The 26,266-nt window shown below is 34.8% G+C and overlaps 1 protein-coding gene across 1 annotated transcript in view; it reads left to right on the top strand.

The window, feature by feature from the left end:
• The window catches only part of LOC129217301 (tyrosyl-DNA phosphodiesterase 2-like), a 38,669-nt gene extending 34,594 nt beyond the window's left edge, over positions 1 to 4,075 (top strand). The window contains exons 6-7 of the mRNA XM_054851575.1: positions 1,473 to 1,756; positions 3,909 to 4,075. Coding sequence (XP_054707550.1) covers positions 1,473 to 1,756; position 3,909 — 285 coding nt within the window. The 3' untranslated portion in view covers positions 3,910 to 4,075. The remainder of the gene's footprint in view (positions 1 to 1,472; positions 1,757 to 3,908) is intronic.
• Positions 4,076 to 26,266: the final 22,191 nt, after the last annotated feature.

Genomic DNA, 26,266 nt, shown 5'->3' with positions numbered 1-26,266 from the left:
AATTCTGTTTAAACTGGTTACATAAATTTTTGTAAAGGACCATATACTAAGTTGTTTACTGTAATAACTGTGTCTAAAAGGTCTTACCTAGGTATGCACTGATTCATTAATCACTTTGCTGGTTATTTATAATCAGCCAGTTTTCACCTGTTGATTAGTAGAAAATTTATTTTCCAATTAAAATTACTCTGTAAGATCGTTAGTTACATGCCTGCTTGTCACCCCCACCTCCATCCAAATGTTTGTGTAGATGATATAGTTCAATGGATAAAAAGTTCAGCTGTACAGAAGGTGATAAAGGAATTATATCATTAAAAATCTTTATTATGGTTAATTAACAAATTACATTCATGGATTTAGCAGCAGGCAGCTAATTTGCCTTTTAGTTCTCTCCTGCACTGTTGTTCTTATTTTGACCAGCATATATCTCACTGAAAACATACAATTTTTTTGCATTTAATAGAGTGATGTCAATAAAACCCCTGATAATTTAATGAATTTCATTCCAATTCCGTGATTTCGAATCCCCCTGAACTGATGAACCTACCATTACCGAAATGCTAGATCAAAGGAGTAATTTGTTTTTACTTCATTGCGCCAAAAAATCTAGTTCTATGATCTTGCCATTGCATCTTACTACTCCTTCATTCACGATTAGTGCAGAAAGGGCCTAAGTCCGGGACTTATGCCCTTTCTGCACTAAATGAAAAATATGACCACAAAATAAAGTGCTTTTGTACAAGGATTGACTTTCCTGCTACACCAGTCAATTTCTCTACATACCAAATATGGAAAAACCAGCTTACTCAATTTTGAAAAAAATGTGACTTATGCCCGTTCTGCAATAATCGATTCAAGTATGGGGACAGGAAGGGGGTTAAAAAATATACTGAACTGGAAAAACAATGCTACACATGATAATATACACAAGTAATACGCATATGCATTGCAATAAAATAAGTATTTACCAAACAAAAGAAAAGCTGGGAAAATTAAATGTTTCTAAATTTGGCATTTTCTATGCTACAGCTAATGTTAAATTAAAGGGTCATTGAGCACCCGCTTAAAATTTGAGTAAGAAGCTAAAACTTTTACAGCATACTACTATTAGTAAGTGTAAAAAAAAATTGGAGGTGTGTCCTGGACTCTAGGCTGAAAAAGTTTTTTTTGAACCACCCTAATGAACATAATGTTGAGAATAAAATTCGTTTGCATTGCCCAAAATTCTTGTCATTAGAATATGTTTATGCTGAAACATTTTGAACTATGCTTATGTTGAAACATTTTGAACTATGCTTATGCTAAAACATTTTTGATGAGGTGACGCCAAGTTGTTACCACTTCATTTGCAATGAAGAGGCAAAAACATTGTTCAATTCTGTTTTAAAATGTATTTGATTCCCCAAATGATATTATATGGATAAAAATAAGTATGGAATATCTTAAAGTGAATATTTTATTTTCTGTTTTAGTTAACAGAACTAGGTAACCTTCCTGCTGGTATTGAAGATGTGTGGGTGATGTGTGGAAGTCGAAAAGAGTGTTCGTACACTTGGGACATGACTAGAAATGACAATCTTGAATATAATAGCAGATTTAAGCCAAGATGTCGTTTTGATCGAGTGTATATGCGTGCCAGTTCACCTTCAAAGTTAAAACCTGCATTTTTTGGGCTTATTGGATTAGAAAGGTTATTGCCTCACAGATGCTTTCCAAGTGACCATTGGGGTGTTTTAGCTCATTTCGAAATGGAGTAGTAAGTTTTTGATTAGTAATTTATATTTTTTTGTCTATATTCTTTCACATGTACGAAGAATGAAGGCAATATAATACAAACATATAGTGAAGGTTGGTTTTTTTTTTTTTTTTTGAAATTTTGTGAAGCAAAAATAAAACCTTATTTTGGTATAACGAGGAAAATGTATTTTACAAATGTCACAAAACATTTTTTACAGGAAATAATGTTCCTCAAGCATTTTTAAAAACTCTTTTCTTTGAAAACAGTTTGTATAGATAAGTATGTGCACTCATACAGGGTGTCCAGAAAAAGACTGACTGTTTTCAAAAATTTATAATAGGAGAACAATTAATATTAAAAAACAAATGCTTGTAGAAAATTCATGTGGTGGGGGGCTAAATTTCTTCCTCAGAATTTCAAATTTTAGTTCAAAAATGTTTCAATTGATGGTGCTGCACATAGTAAGCCTGTAAGTCAAAAAAGAATTGAAATTTACAGATTTTTCCTCTGATTGTGAGATGGGATTACAGCAGACGATTGTTTGAAAATATTGTTTTGTTCTCCTGTTCATTTTTTTTTTTTTTTGGAAAATTATGATGTAATTTTCTATCTTTTATTCGATTTAGGGGCTTACTATCTGCAGCGCCATTTATTGGAAAAATTTTCAACTACAATTTGGAACTCAGGGGGGAAAATTTACAGGCCTCCACATGAATTTTCTGCAAGAATTTTTTTTTTATCATTTACAGTTTTACTGTTATAAATTTTTGAAAACAGTCGTCTTTTTCAGGACACCCTGTATCTTGTTATTATTTCAGCTATTTATGACTTGATAAAGATTTTCTCCCCAGCTGACTCCCCCTCCCCTTCTCCCAAACCACTGTAATTTGTTCGTAATCGTGAATAAAGCCGTTTAAAAGTTAGTTCTATAGCTCGTCAAACCATCTAATTTTAGGACACTTTCTGGGATAATTGATGTCACAAACTTACAAAAGCTTACAAGCCAAACACTATGAAAGTCTACACTATGCCATTCATTCAATATAGATTTTTGATCCTACAAAAATTGTTACTTTATCACATAACAGTTTTTTTTTTTAAATTGATGCGTTTCAGTCTTATTTTGTAACTCCATTAAACGTCTTCCCGTATGTTTCTGTATAACCTAAAATCTTTGTAATGCTTGATTAATAAGGTCCTTGGTTTTTGCTCTGTATGTTGGTGCTAATAAAACATAATGGTTAAAAGCTTTTGTTTTGAAACAAAGAGGCTTATTCTGTTAATATGCATATGCACACTTTTAACTTTCTGCATTTTCAAGACCAAGGTAATGTTAGCTGACAGGAATGTTCGTTATTGTGGAATGCAAATATTTGCAATGAAATTTTGAAACTATACATGTTATTAAAAATACCAGGCAAAATAATGAATATGGACCCTTCTAATGTTAGCAAAGATGGCCTGAAATTAAGTTACAGGATATAAATTTAGAATAGTTTTTAGGAGAGAGCTCTAGAATGTACCTACCAAGGTTTCCTGATAATGGAGTCCAGTCATGAGGATACTGTACTTTTAAAGATTAATACCTAAGAATTGTCCATCTCAAAAAGACAGTGATTTGAATCAAGCCTGTTCTTTTCTCAAATGAAGAGTACCTTTCATGTGGAAGATTTATCATGTCACAATTGCGAGACCCCCATGGCATTACTGTCAATTCAAAGATCCAAAAAGGCACGTGAACAATAAATACTTCATGCAGCTCTGTTCATGTATAAGTGGGCCTCAAAAAATACGTTGTGGTTCACCCCTGGTAAATTCACCCCTGGCCATTCTGTATGGTTTCCTAGTTTTATAAATTGTCCTTATGCATTCCTTTCATATGAGGTACTCAGAGCTTAAGTGGATCAAGTCCACGTACGACTTAATTCACTGTAGCTGTGATTGGCACCTTTAACATAAATCATCACTTTGTGCTCTTATTCTCTAAAATGTTCAGAGCTAAAGTGAGTCAAGTCATTCATGGACTGATCTATTTTAGCTGTAAACACCTCATGCATGAAATATATTCGTTGTTTTTTTTTTATTTGGAGGAGATTGCCATATGAAAAATTGCTGAAAACTAAAAAGACATGGGTTTTTTAAATTACATTTTTGTAAAATATTTTTTCAGGAATAGGAGGAATAACAATGGTTTCCAAGTTTCATATGAAAGTGCATTTAATGGTGTCCCAGCTTCATATGGAAGTTCATCTTTCTCTTTTACTCCATTTTCTTTTATGTAAATATATCATAATCTATGTAAATTTTTGTTATATTCACATTTTTTACTAAATATTATGTGTGACATTATTCAATAATGTTGATTCTCAATAAAAATGTAAAGCTTTGTGAAATAAAATATTTTTTAATATCCAAGGACTTTTACTTTAATAGCTACATTTCTTCCTTCAGCTGTTAAGATTTCCTAATTCAATATTTTGTTTGCCACTTCATTGGGTTGAATCTTGTTTTTATCTTTTACTCTTGTTGTTCCTGTTAGTTCTTGAAACTCCATGTGGTGACCGGAGCAAAATAGTCCCAACGTAGTCCATGCGTGTCGTAAAAGACGAATAAAATGGATACCCAATCTAAGGTGTGAGGTATCGTGCTGATGGATGGGTGGCATCTGGGTTGTAATATGTCTAAATGGTCCCCTTGAGGAACTGGGCGAAACTGCTTTGTAATTTGCCTTGCACTCGTACAGGGCGGTTGTGCGGGTGTTGAATTTTTACCACTGCCCAGCTCCTTTGGAGCTGGATACTGCCTTGAAGGAGAGAACCAGCAACCTTGCTGCTGGAGGAGGTGAGGGTGCAAGTCTGCAACCCACCGATTTGGTGAGGGGGCTATTCTGCAACCCTCTAACACTGCAGTTGGGGGCTGGGCGTACTCATTTATGCACGAAAATGCAACAGGCGCAGGCAGGAGATGGGAGGCTGTTACAGAAGGCAAAAAGCCACTGGGCCAGCCATTCCTGAGAAGGTAGGAGAAACCAAGCATCATCGATTGGAGGTTTCAACTCCTTCCCCTGCACAAACTGCTGCATCTTAAATAGTAAGAACTGGTAAGCCATAGTCCTATGCTCAAGCAGTGCATATGTTGTGAAAGAAACCTTCCCGTCTGAGAGGTTATCTAGCGATGACATTGAACATATTCAGCTTGTCTTTCTAAGGAGGACAGACCTGATTCTCTCTGAGGATCATATGCCGATAATGCAGTAGGCTTCTTAACAAAAATAGTATTAGGAAGGCTTTTGGTCTTCTTACTGGACTTAACACCTTAAAACGCACCTTGCTATAATTGGTGTCAGTAATGATCCAATTTGCAGAGATTACCTCTTTAAGGAGGAAACTATTACTCACATCCTGTGTGATTGTGAAGTGTTTTCTGCCTATAGGTTTGAACACCTTGGTCATCATTTGCTTGAACCTTTCGTGATTCATGATATTCATACTAGGTGTTTGCTGAATTCTGCTTCAGCTACTGGTCTGTTTTAAGACTTCTCTTTGGGGACTAGTACAATATACCTCTGGTCACAGTGCTCGGTTCGGTTGAGCCCCCCTTTCATTCATTTCATTTCGAGTTCTTGAAATCATCTATTTTCGAGTATACTGTTTGCAGGGATCCCTCGAAAGCCGTATTCATTCCTGCCAACTCGACTGGTTTTTCCTGAAAGATTCCTTGGATTTTAAGCATTTCTCTCAATTGTGTATACGATGTAAAAAACTTGCATTTGATTAAACTTTGATACTGAAAAAATCCCTGTTCTTTCCCAAAGAAGAACAATTAAAATGCAAAATTTCTGTGTATCATAACCTACTGAGTTTTTTCCAGTATATTTTGGTAGGAATGCATACTTCATCGTCAAAATCTAAATTTATAATGATTGAAACCATCCTGTTATCCCTCCAGTTTTAGGTTATACATATTTTTTGCTCCCTAACATGCATAATAGCCTGGGCAAAGAGTAAGTTATTCAAAATGAAAGACATTAATGGATTTAATTTTTGCACAGAAAGCAGGACAAGGGGGGCTAAATGTGAACGGTTTTGGTTGTGCGTCACAGACGTTGGTATCCTCACTAGTTTTGGCCCTCTTTGTCCCTCCTAAAAGCTCTTTTTCCATTGAGTTCTGAACTGTGTGAGTTTTAATAGCTTTACTTCTGGAAAGAGCTCTGGAACCACTCGCATAAAATGTCTTGAGTGGCCCAAGCTCGATTATTAGAACAACAAAATGCAGTTGGTTACTTTACTGGTTGATTACTGCAATCTTTAGGGGTTTGGATTTTGAAAGAGGGAGAAATTTTATCTGTTTGCATTGCCACATCCGTGTAAAATAAAATAAAGGTGTAAAATAAACCCGCATAAAACGAGGGTCTACTGTAGTATAGTTTGAAGATCTGTAGTATAGTTTGAGCAATCCAGTTTAGGATTGTTATTTTTAAGCAACCGTAAATGTAATTCAATGTTTTGGCGAATTGTTTTGAACTCCCAAGAAACTTTTGATTTTTTTTTTCAAACTGAATGAAATATATACTACTTTTTCTTTCTTTTTTTTTTCTGAGATGATTGTCGAATGTCCCACGGAATTTTTTTTTTCGATTGACAGATGGGATAGCTAATTTATCGGAGGGCTTACAACTGGATTACGGTAGCCTGGTTGCTTGGCGAGTTTGGCAGTAGACAAAAGAGTTACGGAATTATTTTACGTTGGAAAGGTGCTACTTGATGTCTTGTTTGTTTATTTGGCGAAACATTTTAAATTGCAGAAGAAACCGCTAAAGAGTTTTAAAGCAACTGTAAATATGATTTAATGTTTTGGCGAACAGTTTTAAATCCCAAAGAAACTTTGGGGGGGGGGGGGGGGGGGTATTTTGAAAAGTTGCGTACGCATTTCAGTTAAAGAACGAGCTGATGTGTGCCTCACATGACTTCCTTTTACTCCAATTTCATGTCATTTTCCCATTATTGGTAATTTTAATGTGATTCAATAGTTTACTCTCTAAATATCACCAACAATGGCCAAATTGATACCAGATTTTTAAAAAAAACGACAAAACTTGGCGACCAAAAAACTGGTAATATATCGCCAAGTGTCCGCCAAATTGTAACACCACTTAAGTTTACATTGAAATTAACAACGATTCCCCCCCCCCAAAAAGGGGCAAAAGACCCCCTTAAAAACACCCGAATGCAACCTAAAGGGGAGGTGCACAACTGGACCCCAAGAGGAGTCTAGTACCAAGTTTCAACTTTTTAGGACATACTATTCTTGAGTTATGCGACATACATACGCACATACATACGTACATACAGACGTCACGAGAAAATTCGTTGTAACTAACTCGGGAATCGTCAAAATGGATATTTCGGGTGTATATACGTTCTTAGCTGTATATCCACGTGTGGTCGAGTGGAAAAAAAAACTCATTCATTCGGGGGTGAACAAAATGGAAGTTAAGGCGATTTATGAGTGAAAATTTTTTCGCGAATACAATACTTTCTTTTTTGTAAAAGGAAGTGTAAATGATCATTTCAGATCAGAGGCGAGGCGGGGGCGTCAATTTTCTTCAATTTAACGGATTTCCTTTAAATTTTTAACACGGGCATCGCTGTGCGGGTACTACTAGTAAACAAACATAAAAAAACAACAGGAAAAGCAACTGTTGCAATAGTGTATGAATTTAAAAGGCTCCATAACGGTTCACAAAAAAAAGAAAAAAACCTGTACTCTGTGATTTGAAAATTTTTATGTACACTTCGGGGTTCTTTGTTTGGCGGGGGGGGGGCATTCCCCCCAGTTTCTCACCATCAATCCGCTTCTATCGTCTAATCACTTTTCCTGACAGCTTAGTTCAAGTTCTACACATCCAGCTTTTCTGACGTCTGGAATTCAAATTATGTTTTTCGGTACCCCGAATTGCGATAGGACCCTAACCGTTCGGTTTGTTGTTTCTAAAAATGGAATGGAAATGGCCCAGAAATTTGCACCAGTCATATTACGACTGGTGATTTTCTAGAATAGGTAGTACGAGGTACATCCATAAAAATAGAAATGGTGATTAAGATGCGGGCGATAAAACGATAAAAATAATAATAACGACAAAATTTTTGTGTCTGCAATCCACCACTACACTTTTCATTAAGGGTATTTACAGCGTACAACGTTATATGTTTTTATTTCTTTTCAATCTTAAATGATGGCCATTAGTAATCTGGAAGTTTTGTAATTTGATGAAGTTTAGTCGTTTATTACTTCATCTACATGGGTGTTCTTTTTTCTGAAAAAAACGCTATTTTATACAAAAACCCTTTTTAAAAGTCTGCTCGAGCTAAGCCCTGATTAAAAAAAAAAATATTATTAAAATTGAAGCGCAGCCGATTTGCAACTATGACAACAAAAATTTCGATGTCTAAATAAATATTAAAAACAACCGTTGTCATGGTGATCTAAAAATCCCATTTGGAGGATATTTCCTCCAGGAACATCAACTTTGGTCAAGTGAGGATAATAAGCAATTCGTAATGAAAAAAACAATATTGCAATACCGTTTCCAAACTCGCCGAATCCTCAGACACAATTTACCGAAAAACGACATATTTTGGGAGGTCTCGATAACCTCCTATTGGGTCTCTATCTTCTCTCATAGGGGATATCCGTGCGTTATACGATGCTCTTTCCAGGATAAAAAGTAAGTAAATATATTTTAGCCATTAAGTGTGTAATTTTGTTATCATAGCAAAATATCAGAAACAATCTTTTTGAAAAATTTCCACGCGAATACTGGATAGCTAAATGTGAGCATAAACATACATATTTCAAATTACTTTTGCAAAATAAGGTAAGGCTTCTTTTAATGAAATGATGCAATTTGTCTTAACCATATATGGTCAATTGGGGTAAATGAAAACCGAATTTCATTGCTTTAAATTTGATCCTCCCCTTCCCCGCTTTTTTTTTTTTTTTTTTTTGATAAATTGAGAGATAAAATATTGTGTCCAAGACTATGGTCTAGGTCAGCTTTCCCAAAGTGTATTCCGCGGAACCCTTGGGTTCCACCGAAGTATAAGAAAGGTTTCGCCGCGAGTCAGCCGTTGCATAAATTTAGTTTCCACAATTTCAAGAAAAATCAAATAATCAGTATCAAGGATCCAAAATGCCGCTCCAGATTGAAGTAGTAGTTGTCACAGTGTTTTGCATCGCAAATAAATACCATATGACTTGAGGAAAGTTCTTGATGAAGCTTCGAAAAAAGTTTATTTTGCTAATTCTCGTTTTCTCCAGTCAAGACTATTTAGCAAGATGCATGAAGCCATGCGCAGCACAAATCACTACTTTTTCCGCATAAAATATGATGGCTATCCAAAACAAAAGTTTTTTAAAGGTCATTTGCATTTCCAGATGAAATGAGGGTTTTTCAACTGGAGCAAAAGGCATAATATTGAGCTGTTTTCAATGGTTCACATGAGGAACGACGGCTGATAAATATTTTATCGGCTCTTTGTCAAACTGAACGAAGTGGCTATTTTCCCTCAAAGGGAAACAGTAACCACGTTTGTTATGAGAGACAAAATAACAACGTTAATTTTCGTGTTCCCAGTCAAAAAAGAACAACGTACAATGTTTTGCTCTCTTAAAGGGAATTTCTGCCAGAAACAATGTTAAGAAAACGCAGATTAGCTACTATTTCATGATATTGAAAACCATTACTATTTATTTGAGAAACCTATGACACTGTCCATGCCCGAGTATAAATCATAATCGCATTTTAAAGTTTGTCTGATGGAAGCCAATTCTCTTATTCAGTTTCACTCAATAAATTTCGGTGTGATCTTGAAAATGAATACAGTTATAGGGTAACGAAGCTGTATCGCTAAACTTCTCCACTCGTAACCACTTATCAATGCAAAACAAGATTTCCAGCCTATGCATATCTAAAACAATTTTAGTTATTGGATTCTGCTCCTATGCTCTGCGTACTCAGCATTCTCACAAAAAGCAAAAATTTACAATTATTAGTTTCACAATGAATTAATTTTACTTTTCATATTAATGTAATTTGTTGCAGGGACAGTTGTAAAACTATTGCAACAATTTCATGGGAAAATTATGTTTTCATAAATAGGTCTTCATCATAATTTTTTGGAAGGTTGCTTTCGGTACATAGTTAAATAGTATGCTGCGGGAACGGGCTGAGCTCAGTAAAGCCCACAAAAGTTCGTGGCTATAGAGTCACTGGTTCGATAGAGACAACGGTCAAAGATCCACCGTATGCACTAATTTGGTTCAATCAGTTGTGGTCGAAGGTTCCAAGGCTCCATTTCTGGCTCCATCAATTTCTCTGGGGGTCCCGGAGACAGTGGCAGATTTGTAGGTTTGAGGGCTGGTAAATGCATATTTAGGGACCCTATATATCTATCACACAAATGTATAAAACATCCCTCATGAGCATTTTTGTATTCCCTTCAAGGCCTTTGTGCTAATGGGCATCTTTGCAATTTGCGGCATGTTAAATCCACCATTGCAAACGACCCTGGAGTGTGCAGTGAAGTTTGATGTGGACATAACGAAACTTTTCTCTCTGTATCTCATATGAACAATCGATGCTAAATTATTATCACATTTACAGAAATTCGGTTTTTCACCCTTTAAAAATGATTGGTGGTAAAAATGTTTCCGCACCTCCCATTAAAGTACATATGTGTGCCAATTTTTATGCGAATCTTTGTGCTATTGTTTGACAGACAGCAGTCACGCTAAAAGTGGAAATCGTTCGATTGGGTCAACCTCTGAGGAGATTAGTGCCAAAACTAATCAACAACAGCTCACACGGAGATGCACATGTATACCAAGTTTTTTTTAATTCCATGTATATACTAAGTTTTTAGTCAGATCACACTCAAGAAATCGGTCAAATACACGCTAACATTAACAAACGGACAAATAGCTTCCAAAAAAGCTTAAGGTCGGTTCAGCGAACCTAAAAACGTGTTAATTTGTTAAAATCCGAAAATTTTCACCTAATCAATAGTTTCTTCTATGCAGAAGGAAGTAAACGAATATTGATTATTTTTCATCTTTCTCATTTGACTCATAGATCGTTAAAATTTGTATTTTAGCCATAAAAAAGTGGGGTTCCCTTTTTCAAATTAAATTACTCATGGTTCCGGGGTCTAAAAAGTTTGGGAACCATTGATCTAGGTTTTCACCTCCCCTTTTTGGTGATATATCGCTAAGCTTGGCAGCTCGTTTTTACCTCCAACTTGGCGATGCATTGCAAAGTTGGCAAAAAAAAAAAAAAAAAAAAAAAAAAAGGAATCTAGTTTCAATTTGACACTATTGGTAAAATATTTAGCGAATAATCCATTGAATCATGTTGAAATTGTAGATACTTAGAAAATAAATCCCTGTAAAACACTTTTTTGCATCAGTTCGCGGCAAACTAGGGGTGTAATTAGTTTTAAAAAGGACATGGCGGCCTGATAGGTAAGGCGTTGAACTCAGAACCAGAGGGTTCCGAGTTCGATACCAGTCGGTCGAAGATCCTCCGTGTTCGTTAATGATGACTGGGGCACGTTAAATATGTTGAAGAGCACAAAGTTTTTCAAGTTCCCATTTGAAATCAATACCTCTGGGAGTGCTCGATCAGAGGTTGATCGGCTCTTGGTCTGGATCATAAAACAGCTGTCGATAGGGCCCTATTCAGCCGGTTAAACCACTTATAGTGGTAGGCATGGGGGTCTGGTCCCTGGTTTTTAATGTCCTTTAAGAGACTTTATACACTTATTTGTTGTTTTGATGAGTTCTTCTTCCATGCATTACTTTAACAATATCAGTGGTTCATAAAAACTTTAAAAAAAAAATAAATAAATAAATAAATAAAGAAAAAATGGTGTTTTTTTAGGACTTTTAGTTTAGATTTTCATCGAATTTAGAAAATTTTCTGATTTATCTCCAAATTGAATGATTTAATATTCATCAAAGCAAAATTTACTTTTCGTGAAATGTTAAATCCTTTTCTTAAGGAATGAGAAGCATAATAAAATTGATATTTTAATTCAGTGACGTAACACACGTCTTGCAAGCCATTTTCCTGCATTTTCCATCTACTGGTGTTTTCCTAAAAATTTGTTTAGCAATGTAATCAACTAGATTCTGACGTCAGGTATTATTGACTAGTTCCAGAACAACAAATAAATAAAAACTTTTAAATGCCATGTAACTATATACTGAGATGCTCCAGAATCAGTAAAAATCCAGAATCAGTCCAGAATCATTAAATTGTTCCCCTTGCTTCTGGAGATTGGATTTTTGTCTCTTATTTCGTGTTCGTTCTTATGTCCTTTTCTTTGTCTTGTTTTTTTTTTTTTTTTTTTTTTTTTTTTAACATTTTTTTTATTACTTAAAATTGTTTCTCAGTGTGTTATTCCTTTCTGCTCATTATTCAAAATTTGAAACTTCGTTTATGTATTTCTTTTGGAAAAAATTTTTCTTCAAAATTCTAGAAGTTTTATGTCCTATGCTCCTTAATAAATCTCACTTTTTTGGCTCTTCCTTCCACTATTTAACAATCGTTTGCTTAACAGTATTATTCCAGGCCCCACAAGGTATGCCCGTAAAAATTTTTATGTCCAGAAATTTTCTCTTTAGAATCTTGATCTGTAGGTGTTCTAATGTGAGAATATATTGGGTAGACATGTTGAATCTTGCGCAGAATAATTTTACAGGCCATCAAAGATAGCGGCCATTTTGGTTCACTTGCTCATTACGTTTTTCGCAACGTGTGTGCATTATAAATTTATTTTTAGTTTTGAACTGAAATTTTTGGGTCTTAGAAAGTCAATTAATGTAATAGTTATGTCATAAAAACCGCTCTGACTTTTTCCATAATTTTTACGTGAGGTATCTCTGACGTTTTTTACTTCCTTTTACAAAAAAGGAAGTATTGTATTCGCGAAAAAAATTTTCACTCAAAAATCGCCCTTAATTTCCCTTTTGCTCACCCCCAAATGAATGTTGAGTTTTTTTTTCGATTCGACCACATGCGGAAAAGTGCCTAAGAATGTATAGACACGCGAAATATCCATTTTGACCATCACCGAGGTAATTACAACGACTTTTCTCGTGACGTCTGTATGTATGTGCGTATGTGTGTATGTGCGTATGTGCGTATGTGCGTATGTATCTCGCATAACTCAAAAATGGTATGTCCTAGAAAGTTGAAATTTGGTACATAGACTCGTAGTGGGGTCTAGTTGTGCACCTCCCCTTTTGGTTGCTTTCGGATGTTCCTAAGGGGGTCTTTTGCACCTTTTTGGGGGGAAATCATTGTTAATTTCGATGTAAACTCAAGTGGCGTTATAATTTGTCGGACACTTGGCGATATATCGCCAGTCTTTTGGTCGCCAAGTTTTGTCGCCAACTTGGCGACAAATTTGGCGGAGTTTTTTTTTTTTTTTGGTTTCAATTTGGCCATTGTTGGTGATATTTAGAGAATAAATATTGAATCACATTAAAATAGCGAATAATGGGGAAATGACATTAAATTGGAGTAAAAGGAAGTCATGTGATGCACACATCAGCTCGTTGTTTAACATTTTGGTTACTTAGAAGTGTACAAAAATTAATAACTCTTAATGAAACCAAACGATTTTGCAGTGTAAAACCTTTTGTGTAAATCAATATTTTTCAAGGTCACCAGCGCAGCCAGCAATGTCTTCTGTAGGGGGTTTTTTGGTCAAAAATACCTTCTGAAGGGGGTTTTTTGATGAAAAAACCTTCTGAATGGGTTTTTTCGATCAAAAATACCTTCTGAAGGGGATTCCTTGATTGAAAATATCTTCTGAAGGAGATTTTTTGATCAAAAATACCTTATGAAGGGGATTTTTCGATCAAAAATACCTTATGAAGGGGATTTTTTGATCAAAACAGCCCTTTCATATGCATAAGCTACTGTGTTAAAATTTGCATTCATGTTAAAACCAGTGGCTATAGGGACTTTTTCACCCCCCCCCTCACTCCACGCTGTTCAAGGTTATTTATCGTCTGCTATCGAAGTAATTGTTTTCGAGTAAAAATATTCCACAGTTCCAAAAACTTTTTGTTTCATGTTTTTCTGTGACAATAACTATTTTAGCAATGGCTGATATTTTTAAACTGAGTTCAGAAAGTTTTGGTAGGCAATTGAAGACATCTTGAATGCAGTTTTAACAAACGAATTTGTAGTTTGTCAAAAGGAATCAAGAGAAAAATTATGTTCTTCGACAAAAACGAGTTCGGGAAGCTGCTGAAATACGTAAAGACGCAATATTGAAAAACGCGGCAAGAAAATATAGTGTGCGATTGCAGCAACTAGTACTATAAGAAATACACGAGAGGAAAAACGCTAAAAAAAAAAGGTAGAAAAAAATGCACAGACAAGTTATTTTGAAAGTGAAAACAATGTTTTAGAAAAATCAGAAAGTACTGAAGGAGGTCCAAATCAAGACGAAGTTTTTGACAGAGTAGCAGATCTTAACAGCGATATGAATGTTTCTGCTGCGAATTCATATGCACATCCAAACTGTATAAGTTCTTATAATCGAAAGTATGAGCGAGAAACCAATACACAGTCTGCGCAACATCTATCCTCAAAATTTGAACTGTTTAAAAAGGCAAATGAAATATTAAAGCCTCTGTTAAATGCTGGGCATGGATTTATTCTTTCAGAAATAAAAGAGTTGCTGCTCAATGCTCAATGTAGATGAAAATGCATTGGTTTTTATTAATGAAACAAAACTATTTCTCGTAACAACGTATAATGAAAGTATTCTTTTCTGTGCTTCCAAAAGAAAGAATGAACCTTTGTTGGTTTTTTTTAGTTATTTATCTCCAAAAGAACTTGCTGCTGCTTTTAGCTCACAAGAAGCTGTGAAGACTGCAGAAAATCATTGAGAATCTTGAGAAAATCATTATAAGATGTTGATTTTAGACTACAAGAGAAGTTCTGCTAAGCGAGTAAAGACGGTTTCAGGATGCTCTTGGCTCAAAGGATGAGGAGAAAAGTCAAATAATGATTCAATCGCTACGCACAAATATTGAAAGCTTGAAAACAGAGATTGAGTTTCTGTTAAAGGATGTAGTGACAAATCAGAACTGTGCAAGTGTTGGGAAGTGTTTCGTTCACTGTTATCACTTGTAAAACACTTGATTATTGCTGATCGCGAAGAAAATTACAAATTATACATTCAAACTGTTGAATTACTGTTTCCAGTCTTTCGTGTATTTGATTGCGTCATTTATTTACGATATGAAACATGGTACGTAGAGAGGATAAGGGCGCTAGAAAATGAGTGTCCCTACCTGTAAGAAAAATTCATTCAAGGTAAATTTGTTGTTAAAATTCAATGCTGTGAAGCCAGAGATGAAATTGGAACAAACGACTCAACGGTCACAGAAAAGTGCTGGAGAAATTGCAGGGCAGACGAGAAAAAGTATGTTGCCGAGTGGCATTTAGAGTATCATGAAATTTTAATGATATGCAATGTGTTTCGTGGTCTTACTAGTTCTCATTTAATGGATCACTGTGAGAGTGTCCCGCATCCTTATTTTTATAGGCAATCGTAGCTAGTATTTTGATGAAAATGTCAAAAGACTTGTTGATTTTATCTATCAACATGTAAATCCCTATGATATTTCTGAAACAGAGCAACTTTACAGCTTTCTCACTAAACAACTTGTGAATGGTAGTGTCAAGATTCGCCTTCTCATCATCATGAATATCATGAATCATTGATCAGAACAGTACCGCCAGTTTAGACTGGATACATTTTGTTTCAAAAATTGTCTGATTTACTTTCCAAAGTCAACTTACCATGCTTTGAGGCACACAGTTCTTCATAAAATATCACTTCTAAGCTAATGGGAAAGAATCAACTTTAACAGGGGTACAGAGACATGGAAATAGCGAAAGAAAGGGGAGAATGCATTAAAAATATTTTAGCTCATGACTTCTTTCCAACGAACACATTATGTGATGGTCAGGGGCGTGCACAGAAAATTTGGGGCCAGTCACAAATGCCCACAAATGTTTCGGCCGCCCTTCCATATTGTTTAAGCACAGATTTCATCCCTAGTTTTAAAAATAATAGGCCCTTTTCAGGCTCAGGCCCGAGCCAGCAGGTTTCTCTTCTCTCCCCCTCCTCCCTGTGCACGCCCTTGGTGGTGGTGATTCACCTACCAAGCTAGATTGCAGAAATATCCGTTCCCAGAACATTTTTTATTTAGCAAAGTATCCCCAATAAAAACTGCCTTCGTTATATATTTCATGCCACAAGTCCGCTAAATAAAGAAAACTTTTGGCGAAGTTATCAGCAATGTTCTGCACGGATTCATTCCTGTATGCTCTTTTCATGAACTTCATAGTGTGTTCGATAGTTATTTGCAGCACGTTGTGAAATAATCCGAAAAGATGAGAAGAGAATCGACTAAGGGCAGAACAAACATTGCTGTAATTGACAGAAAAACACTAGTACCTATGCAGGTAGAAAAATTCTCATCTTCAGTATCAAATAAGGAAAAATTACAGTAACTAGCACGCAAGGAAATAGAAGAAATGTCCAAAAATGCTACATTTTCAGCTATTGCTGGTGGTTTAACAGTTAATGAAGAAGCAATCTGCAATACTTTTCAAAGGAGATTTGAGACACATCATTGAATAGCTTAATTAGAATAACTCAAGAGAAGATGCAGATCTACGAATTTTTCCACACATAGACTGGGCTGATAAAAATTGCTCAAAAAGAGTGGCTGCGGTATCAAATGATACAGACGTCCGTCGTAGTGCGATAACATGCAATGCAAAAACAGATCGTAACCTTTTTTAAAAGTAACTAATCTTGTATTTTTCGCTTATTGTGTTGTTGAAGAAACATGTATGTGATAAACAGGAGTTTAAAATGAGCATTTTGGATTATTTATTGTTTTTTTGTACCCTTTTTAGTAACCAGACTATTCAACAACAAATGTCGGAGATATCTCCACGTAAAATTGTGGAAACAGCTAGAGCGGCTTTTATGACATTATTAATACATTAATTGACTTCCTTAACTCCAAAAACTGCAGTTCAAAACTAAAAACAAATTTGTAGGTACGCCCGTTGCGAAAAACGTAATGAGCAAGTGAACCAAAATGGCCGCTATCTTTGATGGCCTGTAAAATTATTTCGCACAGGATTCAACATGTCTACCCAATATATTCTCACAAGATTTTCTCTTTAGAATCTTGATCTGTAGGTGTTCTAAACACCTACAGATCAAGATTCTAAAGAGAAAATCTCTGGGCCTAAAAATTTTTACGGGACTACATTGTGGGGCCAGGACTATATAGCCTACTAAGGCTTTTGCGCCAAAACCAATCAAATTAACCAACCAGAATCAGTAACCTAACTTTCAGCTTTTGAAGCTACGTGGCATGGAACACCAGAACATGATGTGTTGAATGCAGTCAGGATGATATTCCTCTCCTTTGTGGCGCCGGTGATGCAATTTTTTTTCACCACCACTGTATGTATTGAAAACAAGTCATAATAGAGAATAAAATATGACAACGTATATAAAGTACAAATTCAAAATGAAAAAAGGTTAAAAACCAGCAAACAGCTGTTTCGGCACTCTAAAATACAAGTGCCATCATCAGTGCAATTAAAAACGAAGACAGGTTCAACCCGACTAAAACACAGTCGAGGCGAACATTGGAATGAGAGACGAGTTGTAAAAGATATGAGAGCAGTACCGGAAACAATGACGTCAAGGTTACGTCAGAACTACAGAGGACAGTTGCACTCGGGAGAAAACGTCACGGACAAAAAATAAATCAAATAACAGACTTCCAAACATTAGGAAAAGGGGGAGTGCTAGACAAATCATTGACGATTAAATTAGCATTTTTCCATATGTAATATGACTCCCAAAAATCTAAATCATGAATGGACGAACAATCGTGAATAACTTTGGCGGAGGAAAAAATAAAAAATAAAAATATGGCCACAAGACCAACAATGTTGAGCAATAGAGGAGCGTTTGAGATCCTGTTTTTTGACGTAATTATCGTGTTCTTTTATCCGGAATTTGAGGGATCGTCGAGTCTGCCCAATGTAGGCCAATTTGCACATGGCAGGAAACACTATAAATGCCCCATTTGTCAAGGTTCTGAACAGGGTGTTTAAGCTGTGAAAATTTTAATTTATTAACAGGAGAAAAAGTGACAGAAAAATGAAACTCAAGGCGAAAAGGTGGATAAAGATCTTCAAAAATAGTTGTTAAGCATGGTATCGGTAAAAAAGGGAAATTTGTTATGGAGAATGCATTTAGCAAGATGCAACGCTCTAAAGGTAAGCTAAAGTGATCTTTTTTGTAAAAATGCAAAATTTTCTTAGAAGTATATATTTCTTTTCAAAAATATTTTTAAACATCATAAATTAATTGGAATCCTGCATATTTCATTAAAGTGTAACATTTTAAATTCGTCATTAGATATGGATAACATTTTATTGGGCAATCACGAATTATTTACTATTCTCACTTGACAAAGTTGATGTTTCTTTGAATTTTCAGATTACAATGACAACGAGGATAAGTCTAAGTCGTTGTTTTAATGTTTAATAAGAGGACAAATTTTCGTCGTCATGGTTACTAACCGTTTGCGTTCATTCAAGGCTTAACTTAAGCACAAAACGAAACTCTGCGAACTTCACTGTCCACTGGCTTCCGCGAGTGGGACCACTCTTGGGCGGTGGCGTGTATGCCCTACACACACACATCGCCTACATACACACATATACATGCCGACATGCCTACACACACGCGCGCACCCCTCCCCCTGAACAGACACACATTCGTGATTGCGCAAAACATAATTTGAGTTCAAGATAACAAATATTCAAGCTGTCTTCTGTTCGTGCTTTTCTATAGCAATTAGGAGACGACGTGGAAGGTATGGTGCAAGAATGCTTGTTTGCAAAAAGAAGTTTGGATGCTGTGGAGGATAGCAATCGGTTATTGAGCGAAGAATATGGAACTATGAGAAGAAAATATGAAGAATTGTTAGAAAAGAACAAAAAGGATTCAAATATTATAATGACTCTGAAGTTAAGTTTTAATTTCAGTATTTGTTACAAAAATTACGAATTATGTTAGAATTAGCTGCTTAATTTCAAAACTATGATTGACCAATAGGATCTCAGATAAGTTTTAAGAGCTTAAGAAGCGATGCCTCGGCTTAAGCCTTTAGAATGTTTTAGTCACACTTTTGGAATTTAAAGAGTCAAACCAATTGAGAAGGATGACATTATATATAGGTTCCACCGAGAAGCGAAGTTTTGCATTTAAATAACTCCAACTATTGATATTGTAGTGTTTTAACATTTAGAAAATGGACTGCTTCTGAATCGGATGAATATAAAATTTTTCGTCATGGTAAAATCCCATCAAAAATAAATTAATCTACATAAATAAAACAGAGAATATACAGTGGTTTCCAAAAGTATCCGTACACCTTGAAGTTTTGTATAGTAAAACCAAAATAACGCAAAACTGCATTCGAATATGAAGTCCAATATTTTTCATATCATAAATTAGTATCTCGGAAAGCACCTAATTTTAAAACTTTGTTATAAATTATTTCCTCTTATGAGCAACATTTATTGAGACCGTATCAGGATTAGACATTTTTATTTTCATTTCCATAACATATAGAGATTTGGGAATAGTATGTCAACATAATAGTATAGATATCTGAGCACTTTATTAGTACTTGCTTATAGTACATTGCACAATCTTTGTAAGGACTATAAATAAAAGTTTGTTTCTACTTGTTTTAAAATACTTTTATAAAGGCAGTCTTTATTTTTAAGTACTTTTCTTATGCTTGGCATGTTCGTCACGGAAAACGATGAAATATTAAAATTCTAAAATAAAATTATTCTTTCGGTTGGGATGGAAAACAGCAAATTTCCTACAAATATTCTTTGCCTTACAACAGTAATATTAATAGCAATCATAATGAAAATTTTGAATGATGATTTTTCTGGAGCAAGCATGAAATGCATTCCTTATCATTGCTCTCAAATATGCCAATAATCGGTAACGGGGCTAAATAAAGAGACATGTTAGGATCTTTATCACGACTAACTTGTAGGCTTGAAACATAAATTAGTTTGGGAAACCTTTAATATTTAAATGGTTTTAAATTAATTTAGCGAGCAAATAAATCCTAGAGAGGAACAAGGATTAATTTTTAGTGCCAACTGCTTAAAGTTTTAGACACGTATACAGATTTTTTTTTCCTTTTAGTACGGAGCATTTACGTGAAAAAATAAGATGACGATCCGTGATGGTAACATTATTCTACTTCTGCAATACATTTACACTAAAAAGAATAAAATAACGAAATTAAAAAAAAAAAAAAAGAAAAAAAGAAAAAACTAAGCACTTTCCATAATGCTTTCAAAAGGACAATAACTTTTCTGGGTCAGAAAGGACAACTTAAGTATTCCTGTAGTTTTGAAAAATTCTAAGAAAATGACACCACAAACGAAGAAAAGTGCGGTTCTAATCATTTCAAAAAAAAAAAAAGTCCTTAATAAGAAAAACTTGCATATTTCAACACTCTTAAGTCATGATTGAAAGCTAGATAATGATAAAGAAATTCTCTTCATGACTTGAGCCGCACTTTTCTTCGTTTGTGGTGGTGCCATTTTCTTGGATTTTTTGAAAATTTCAGGAATACTAAAATTGTGCTTTCTGACCCAGGAAAGTTATTTTGTCCTTTTGAGTGCATTATAAAACAGCTTCGCATCAAAAAAAAAAAAAAAAAACTGTTATTTTGTTTTGTTTGTGGTACACTGTGTGCATGAGCGTCACAGCATCCGTGTCAAAAAATGAGGAAGTCTGCTTAAATTTCAAACTGAAATTCAAAATGACTTTAGTTTTCAATTTCAGAATTCAGAAGCACATTTAAGAGATGCACGAAAAGGACTGAGTAAAATGGGAGAAAGCTTGCTGGAATCCGATTTTGAAAAACAAGATCTTGAATTAGAAAAATTCCATTTGCAAGACGAAAAGAAAAAGTTTTTACTCAAATGTCGTGACATCAACAAAACGTTATATTCCATAGACGTGAGTATAGAACTGATACAAAACTGATAGTATTGAAATATTAATGAAAATTTTATACATTCTGTAGAAAATTTAATTTTTTTTATTTGTCAAACTGATTTTATTCGAAGATTCCGTAGTAGTGAATAACGCGAGACGTTGATTTCAATTTGTTAAGATCATCTCGTTAATGATAAAGGTAGGACTAAAGAAAAAAAAATAATCCAAGCCAGTGTTTTATGCAAACCGGCTGCCAGCCGATTAATTTTTCGTAGTTATAATTCCCACGCCATGCATATAAAAGCGTAAAATTGTTGTCTGTTGTCATCATGGGCGCCCATATGCGAAATTTTAAGGGGGGAGGGGAGGGCTCATATATTTCCCCCATATTTTAGCAAGATATTTTCCTCTTGGAAACCAATTTCAGTACAGATTCGAATTGTTAAAATTTGGTATTTTTAATAATTTATTCATTAATGGCTGGAGAAGAAATGTTGTTTTTATTTTTGCAAAGAAAAATGTACAAAAACCAAGAAAATTCTAATTTCTAAGGGGGGGGGGGGCTGAGCCCCCACACTTGCTCCCTCCCATATTGGCACCTATGGTTGTCACTGTATCCCATTTTAATTTAACATCATTCATGCGTTCTTGATCCAGATCATGAGTCTTCGTACCTGCCTCCTTCATTCAGATCAGGACGCATCGTAAGTGGATTTTCTTCATTTAAATAATGGCGCATCTCTTCTCTACATAGTATAAAACTAGTATGTTGTGGCCATCACGAAACTTTCTTCTATATTTTTCTTTTTTTTCTTTTTTTTTTCTGATCCCTCCTCATGCTTGACGAGGAAGCAATATTCCCAACAAAAACAAAATTGCACATGCAAAAACTTGACGACCATCCCAATGTCTGAATTATTGCAAAAGCAAAGCAAAGAGCGAAAATTGAAAGTTATTTTAAAAGCCTTGCTTGAGTTAGTTACAAATACTTTATTTGTTAACAAACATAAGATGGGCCGAGCTATGGCAACCCTTTTGCTGCTCATAAACCAAACCATGTGACTGGTGAATATCCTAGCAACAGCTGGCGTTGATCGTAGCAGACGATCAACGCCGGCGAGATATCTAAGCAATTAAAGATGCAAGTGCCCCAAAAGAATCGGCAAACGGTAAGATTTTTGCCAACAATTTCAATTTAAGATACCGATTAGTACATTTTTGCGTTAACGCAAAACGTTCACGCCAACGCTGAAGTAGTAGTTCCAAATGAAATAAAAGTTACTGAAAACTGTGATCAAAAACTAATTACTAATGTCAAAATAATGCATAACTAAAAGAAAAACAGTTCAACCCCTGCACCAGGAAAAAAAATTACAATGAAAACACATTACGTCTTAAGATACATGTCGAGTGCCAAACTATAGATAATGTTGCCATCTAGCAACCATGCCGCCAAAGTTTTTGCCAAGCCTTCCACTAGTCACATGATGTATCCATGAAACAATTTTTTCATCAGCAAGTCTGGCAAAGCTCGATCTACTCTTATTATTAGTCTATGAATATTTCTGATCATCATACAATTAAAATCACGAGAAATACGCTGACGACTATCTATTACGATTTATCTTTCTTATTGTTGCATTAATAAAACTATTTTCATTCGCAAAAAAAAAAAAAAAAAAAAAAAAAAAAAAAAAAAAAAAAAAAAAAAAAAAAAAATCAACACCTCTTGGAACGATTGGCGTCAAAATTGAACCAAAGCATGTTTATATATGGATTAACATTAATTCCAAATTTCATCCATAACGTAGCATTACTTCTTGAGATAGGGCACTCACAATGGAAAAAGAGAACGTTCGATTGCGCCACCCCCTTTTCAGCTGTTGACACCAAAATAAAATCAGCTCTTATACCCGCTAAGGGCTACTTGTCGAAAAAATTTTTGTTTGATTCCGTTCGTTATTTCTTGAGATACAGCAGTCACAATTGACGACAAAAAACGTTTTATAGCTCAACCCCCGTTTGAGTTATTGACACCAAAACTGAATAAGCACCTGTTCCTGTTAATGGCAACATATGGACCAAATTTTGTTTGATTCCGCCAGTTACTTCCTGAGGAATAGCAAGCACGCATAACTCAAAAAACATCATATTGCTCCACCCCCCCCCTTGCAAGAATTCGCGCCAAAAACCAATGGGCACAAGTTCACATAGGGGCACATATGTGTACCAAATTTCAATCGATTTTATACGGTAGTTTCTGCTGTAGAGCGGCCACAAAAAACTGGTCACACACAGACGTGACACACACACACACACAGACAGACAGACAGACATTTTCCAAAAATAGTCGAAATGGACTCAGCACACCTCAAAACGTTCGAATCCGTCAAAATTCGAAATTCAAAAATTTGCACGAATCCAATACATTCTTCCATATCTCTACATAGTATAAAATGAAGTCTCAAAAAAGCGTCTGTGTGTTTGAACTCGCAAAACTCGAGAACTACCCGGCCGATTTCGCTGAAAATTTCACGGTTTGTTCCTTTAAGTCCTGAGAAGGTTTGCAGATCAGTTCGAAATCAATTCCGATGAATAGTTCTTCTTTATTCCAATTTAGGCCCAATTTTCACATAAATTCCCGAATTTGGGGGGTAAAAAATTACTCGCAAATAGTAAATATTACATATCGTTAGAAAGGGTAGAATTTTCCGCGTTCTACGCAATTTGTTTCAATGCTCTAACTTTATTATGACGGGAGTTATTTGAGTTTTTGTCTCGAATTTTTTTAGGCTTAGCTGAAAATAAGGCACTACTTTCTTCATTAAATAAATCAATAAAAAGTGAAGGAATTGTCCCACAGCTTTCATTTTGACGCCATTGGAAAAAGCGACCTTTTTTACTCCAGATTTACATAACCTCGACCTATGGTCGAAAAAATAAGCTGTTATCTCGAAAGGAAAAACAGTTACAAGCCTTTTTAAATAAAGTTTAAGAAATCTCGATTCCATTCAAATTCGCAACTCCAGAGCTCGAATACGCTACCTTGCGGATATTTACAAAACTGCCGAAAAAACTAAAACATTGCGTTCCACGTGTTCATTTTGGGCAAAACAAACAGTTTGTTATGTGTATTTTTTTATTTGCGTAATTCATCATTTGGAATCGTCATCCGCAACAGCGTGACATCAAAAATATCTGATATAAACTGTGAGTACACATTTAATTCATCTTGTTCTGAGTGAATTTGAATAAATATCAGTTTTTTAATTCGATGAAAAAAAAGCGGACTTAACAACATTGACTGTACACTAAGGCCATGCTTTAAAATTACTCTTTTCCTTAACCAAATTCCACATAAATGATTTAAATAACCTTTGTTACTACATCATCCAACTGAAATGGACAGTATGCAAATAAATTTTCTTGAAAATATTTATCGCAGAACAGATTGAAAAACCCAGAAAGAACGTTAAGAATTTGAACAATAAAAAATAAAAGTTTGGAATTTTTATCGCAAAAATATCACGCCAACTTTACTTTATTGATCTGCAAAAGCTGTCATTATCGGTGGAAGAGTTTCGCCAAAAAATCTGTTTATAGGGTTATGGTTTTAAAATTGTGTGAAAGAATAATGTATCTTGACAAGATTTCGCATATCAGTTAATTATTTCCATGACGAATGAATTAAATGCATGATATCCAATGATATAGTCATAGAAATAAATTATCTAGTGTTAAATGTTACTCTTGACAGTCTGTCACGCATGTGCACTATGTAACACAAATGTCAACAAATGCCGGAAATGTCACAAAAAAGTCAACAAATGCCGGAAATGTCACGAAACTGGACATAATATGTACTAATATATAGAAAAAAAGGTACAAAATGAAAATGCTGTTCGAAGCGAACCAAAAATTTATGAGTTCCGAATTCAACATCGTGAAAATGGCTGCTACAGAACAACTTACTGTGTGTTCTGCATTAATATTTTACTTTCGTAATACTTTTTGATTTCTAATCTCTTTCTACATGGGTCAGAATAACCAAAAGACTTTGAAAAATCTTTTCAAATGAATAAAGAACAAAAAAAAAAAAAAAAAAATCATACATGCGAACAAAAATTTCTGTCATTTCCTAAGTTTAGAAGCAATTTATACGTTACAGCGTGCGTTTGTTTTAGTTTTTTCATCCGCCATTAGAAAAGTGACTGCAGCGCCCCCTATAGTTTGTTGGAGTTGCGAATTGTGAGCCATTTTCTTTCGCGTTTTAATTCCTTAAACTTATTCTATTCTGTATTTCCATGGTTACGCATTTTAAATCCATCTTTCTGGATTTAATTTCTTAAAAGTATTTTAATATCTTTCGTCATTGTTTGGAAGGGAAATCATGATGTTTTTTTATTTATTATTTTTTACGCCTGATTGTTGAATATACGTCACTTGACACAATTTTTATTTTCAAGGTGGACCGGGCAAAGCCGGGCAACGCAGCTAGTATTAGATATAGAAGAAAGTAATGAAGTCTCCAAAAAGCGTCTGTGTGTTTGAACTCGCAAAACTCGAGAACTACCCGGCCGATATCCTGAAATTTTCACAGTTTGTTCCTTTAAGTCCTGAGAAGGTTTACAGACCAGTTCGAAAACAATTCGATGAATAGTTCTTTTTTTTTAATTCCAATTTAGGCCCAATTTTTAAATAAATTCCCGAATATGGGGGTGAAAAAAATACTCGCAAATAGTAATATTATATATCGTTGAAAAGGGAAGAATTTTCCGCGTTCTATGCAATTTGTTCCAATGCTCCAACTTAATTGCGGCGGAAGTTTTTTTACGTTTTTAGCTAGAATTTTTTTAGGCTTAGCTGAAATTTAGGCACTACTTTCTTCACTAAATCCATCAATAAAAAGTGAAGGAACTGTCCCACAGTTTTCTTTTTTACAGCATTGGAAAGGGCTGCTTTTTTTACTCTAGATTTAATTCGACCTAAGGTCTAAAGTTTAACCCTCTACCTCCATTATAAAAAAAGTTACAAGCAAATTAAATGAAGTTCAAAAATCTGTTCTCTATTCAAATTTTTAACCATTTTATTTTGCGTTTCCACGGTAACGCTTTTTGAATCTATTGTTTATTTTCATCTATCTCATTTTCAATTCTTAAATTTATTTTATTTTGTGTTTCCATGGTTACGCCTCTTAAATCCATATTTCTCATTTTATTTTAATTTCTTAAAAGTATTTTAGTATCTGTCGTCAATGTTTGGCGAGAAAAATTTGCATGATGGTTTTTTTCTTTCATTTAATCCTGGTTATTGAAGATTCTTCACTTGAAGCAATAGTTTTTTTTAAGGTAGACCGGGC

Source organism: Uloborus diversus, chromosome 2 (assembly GCF_026930045.1).
Source record: "Uloborus diversus isolate 005 chromosome 2, Udiv.v.3.1, whole genome shotgun sequence".
Classification (NCBI taxonomy): domain Eukaryota; kingdom Metazoa; phylum Arthropoda; class Arachnida; order Araneae; family Uloboridae; genus Uloborus; species Uloborus diversus.
The sequence above is the reverse complement of the archived record's forward strand: the minus strand, read 5'-3'. Positions and strand labels throughout refer to the sequence as shown.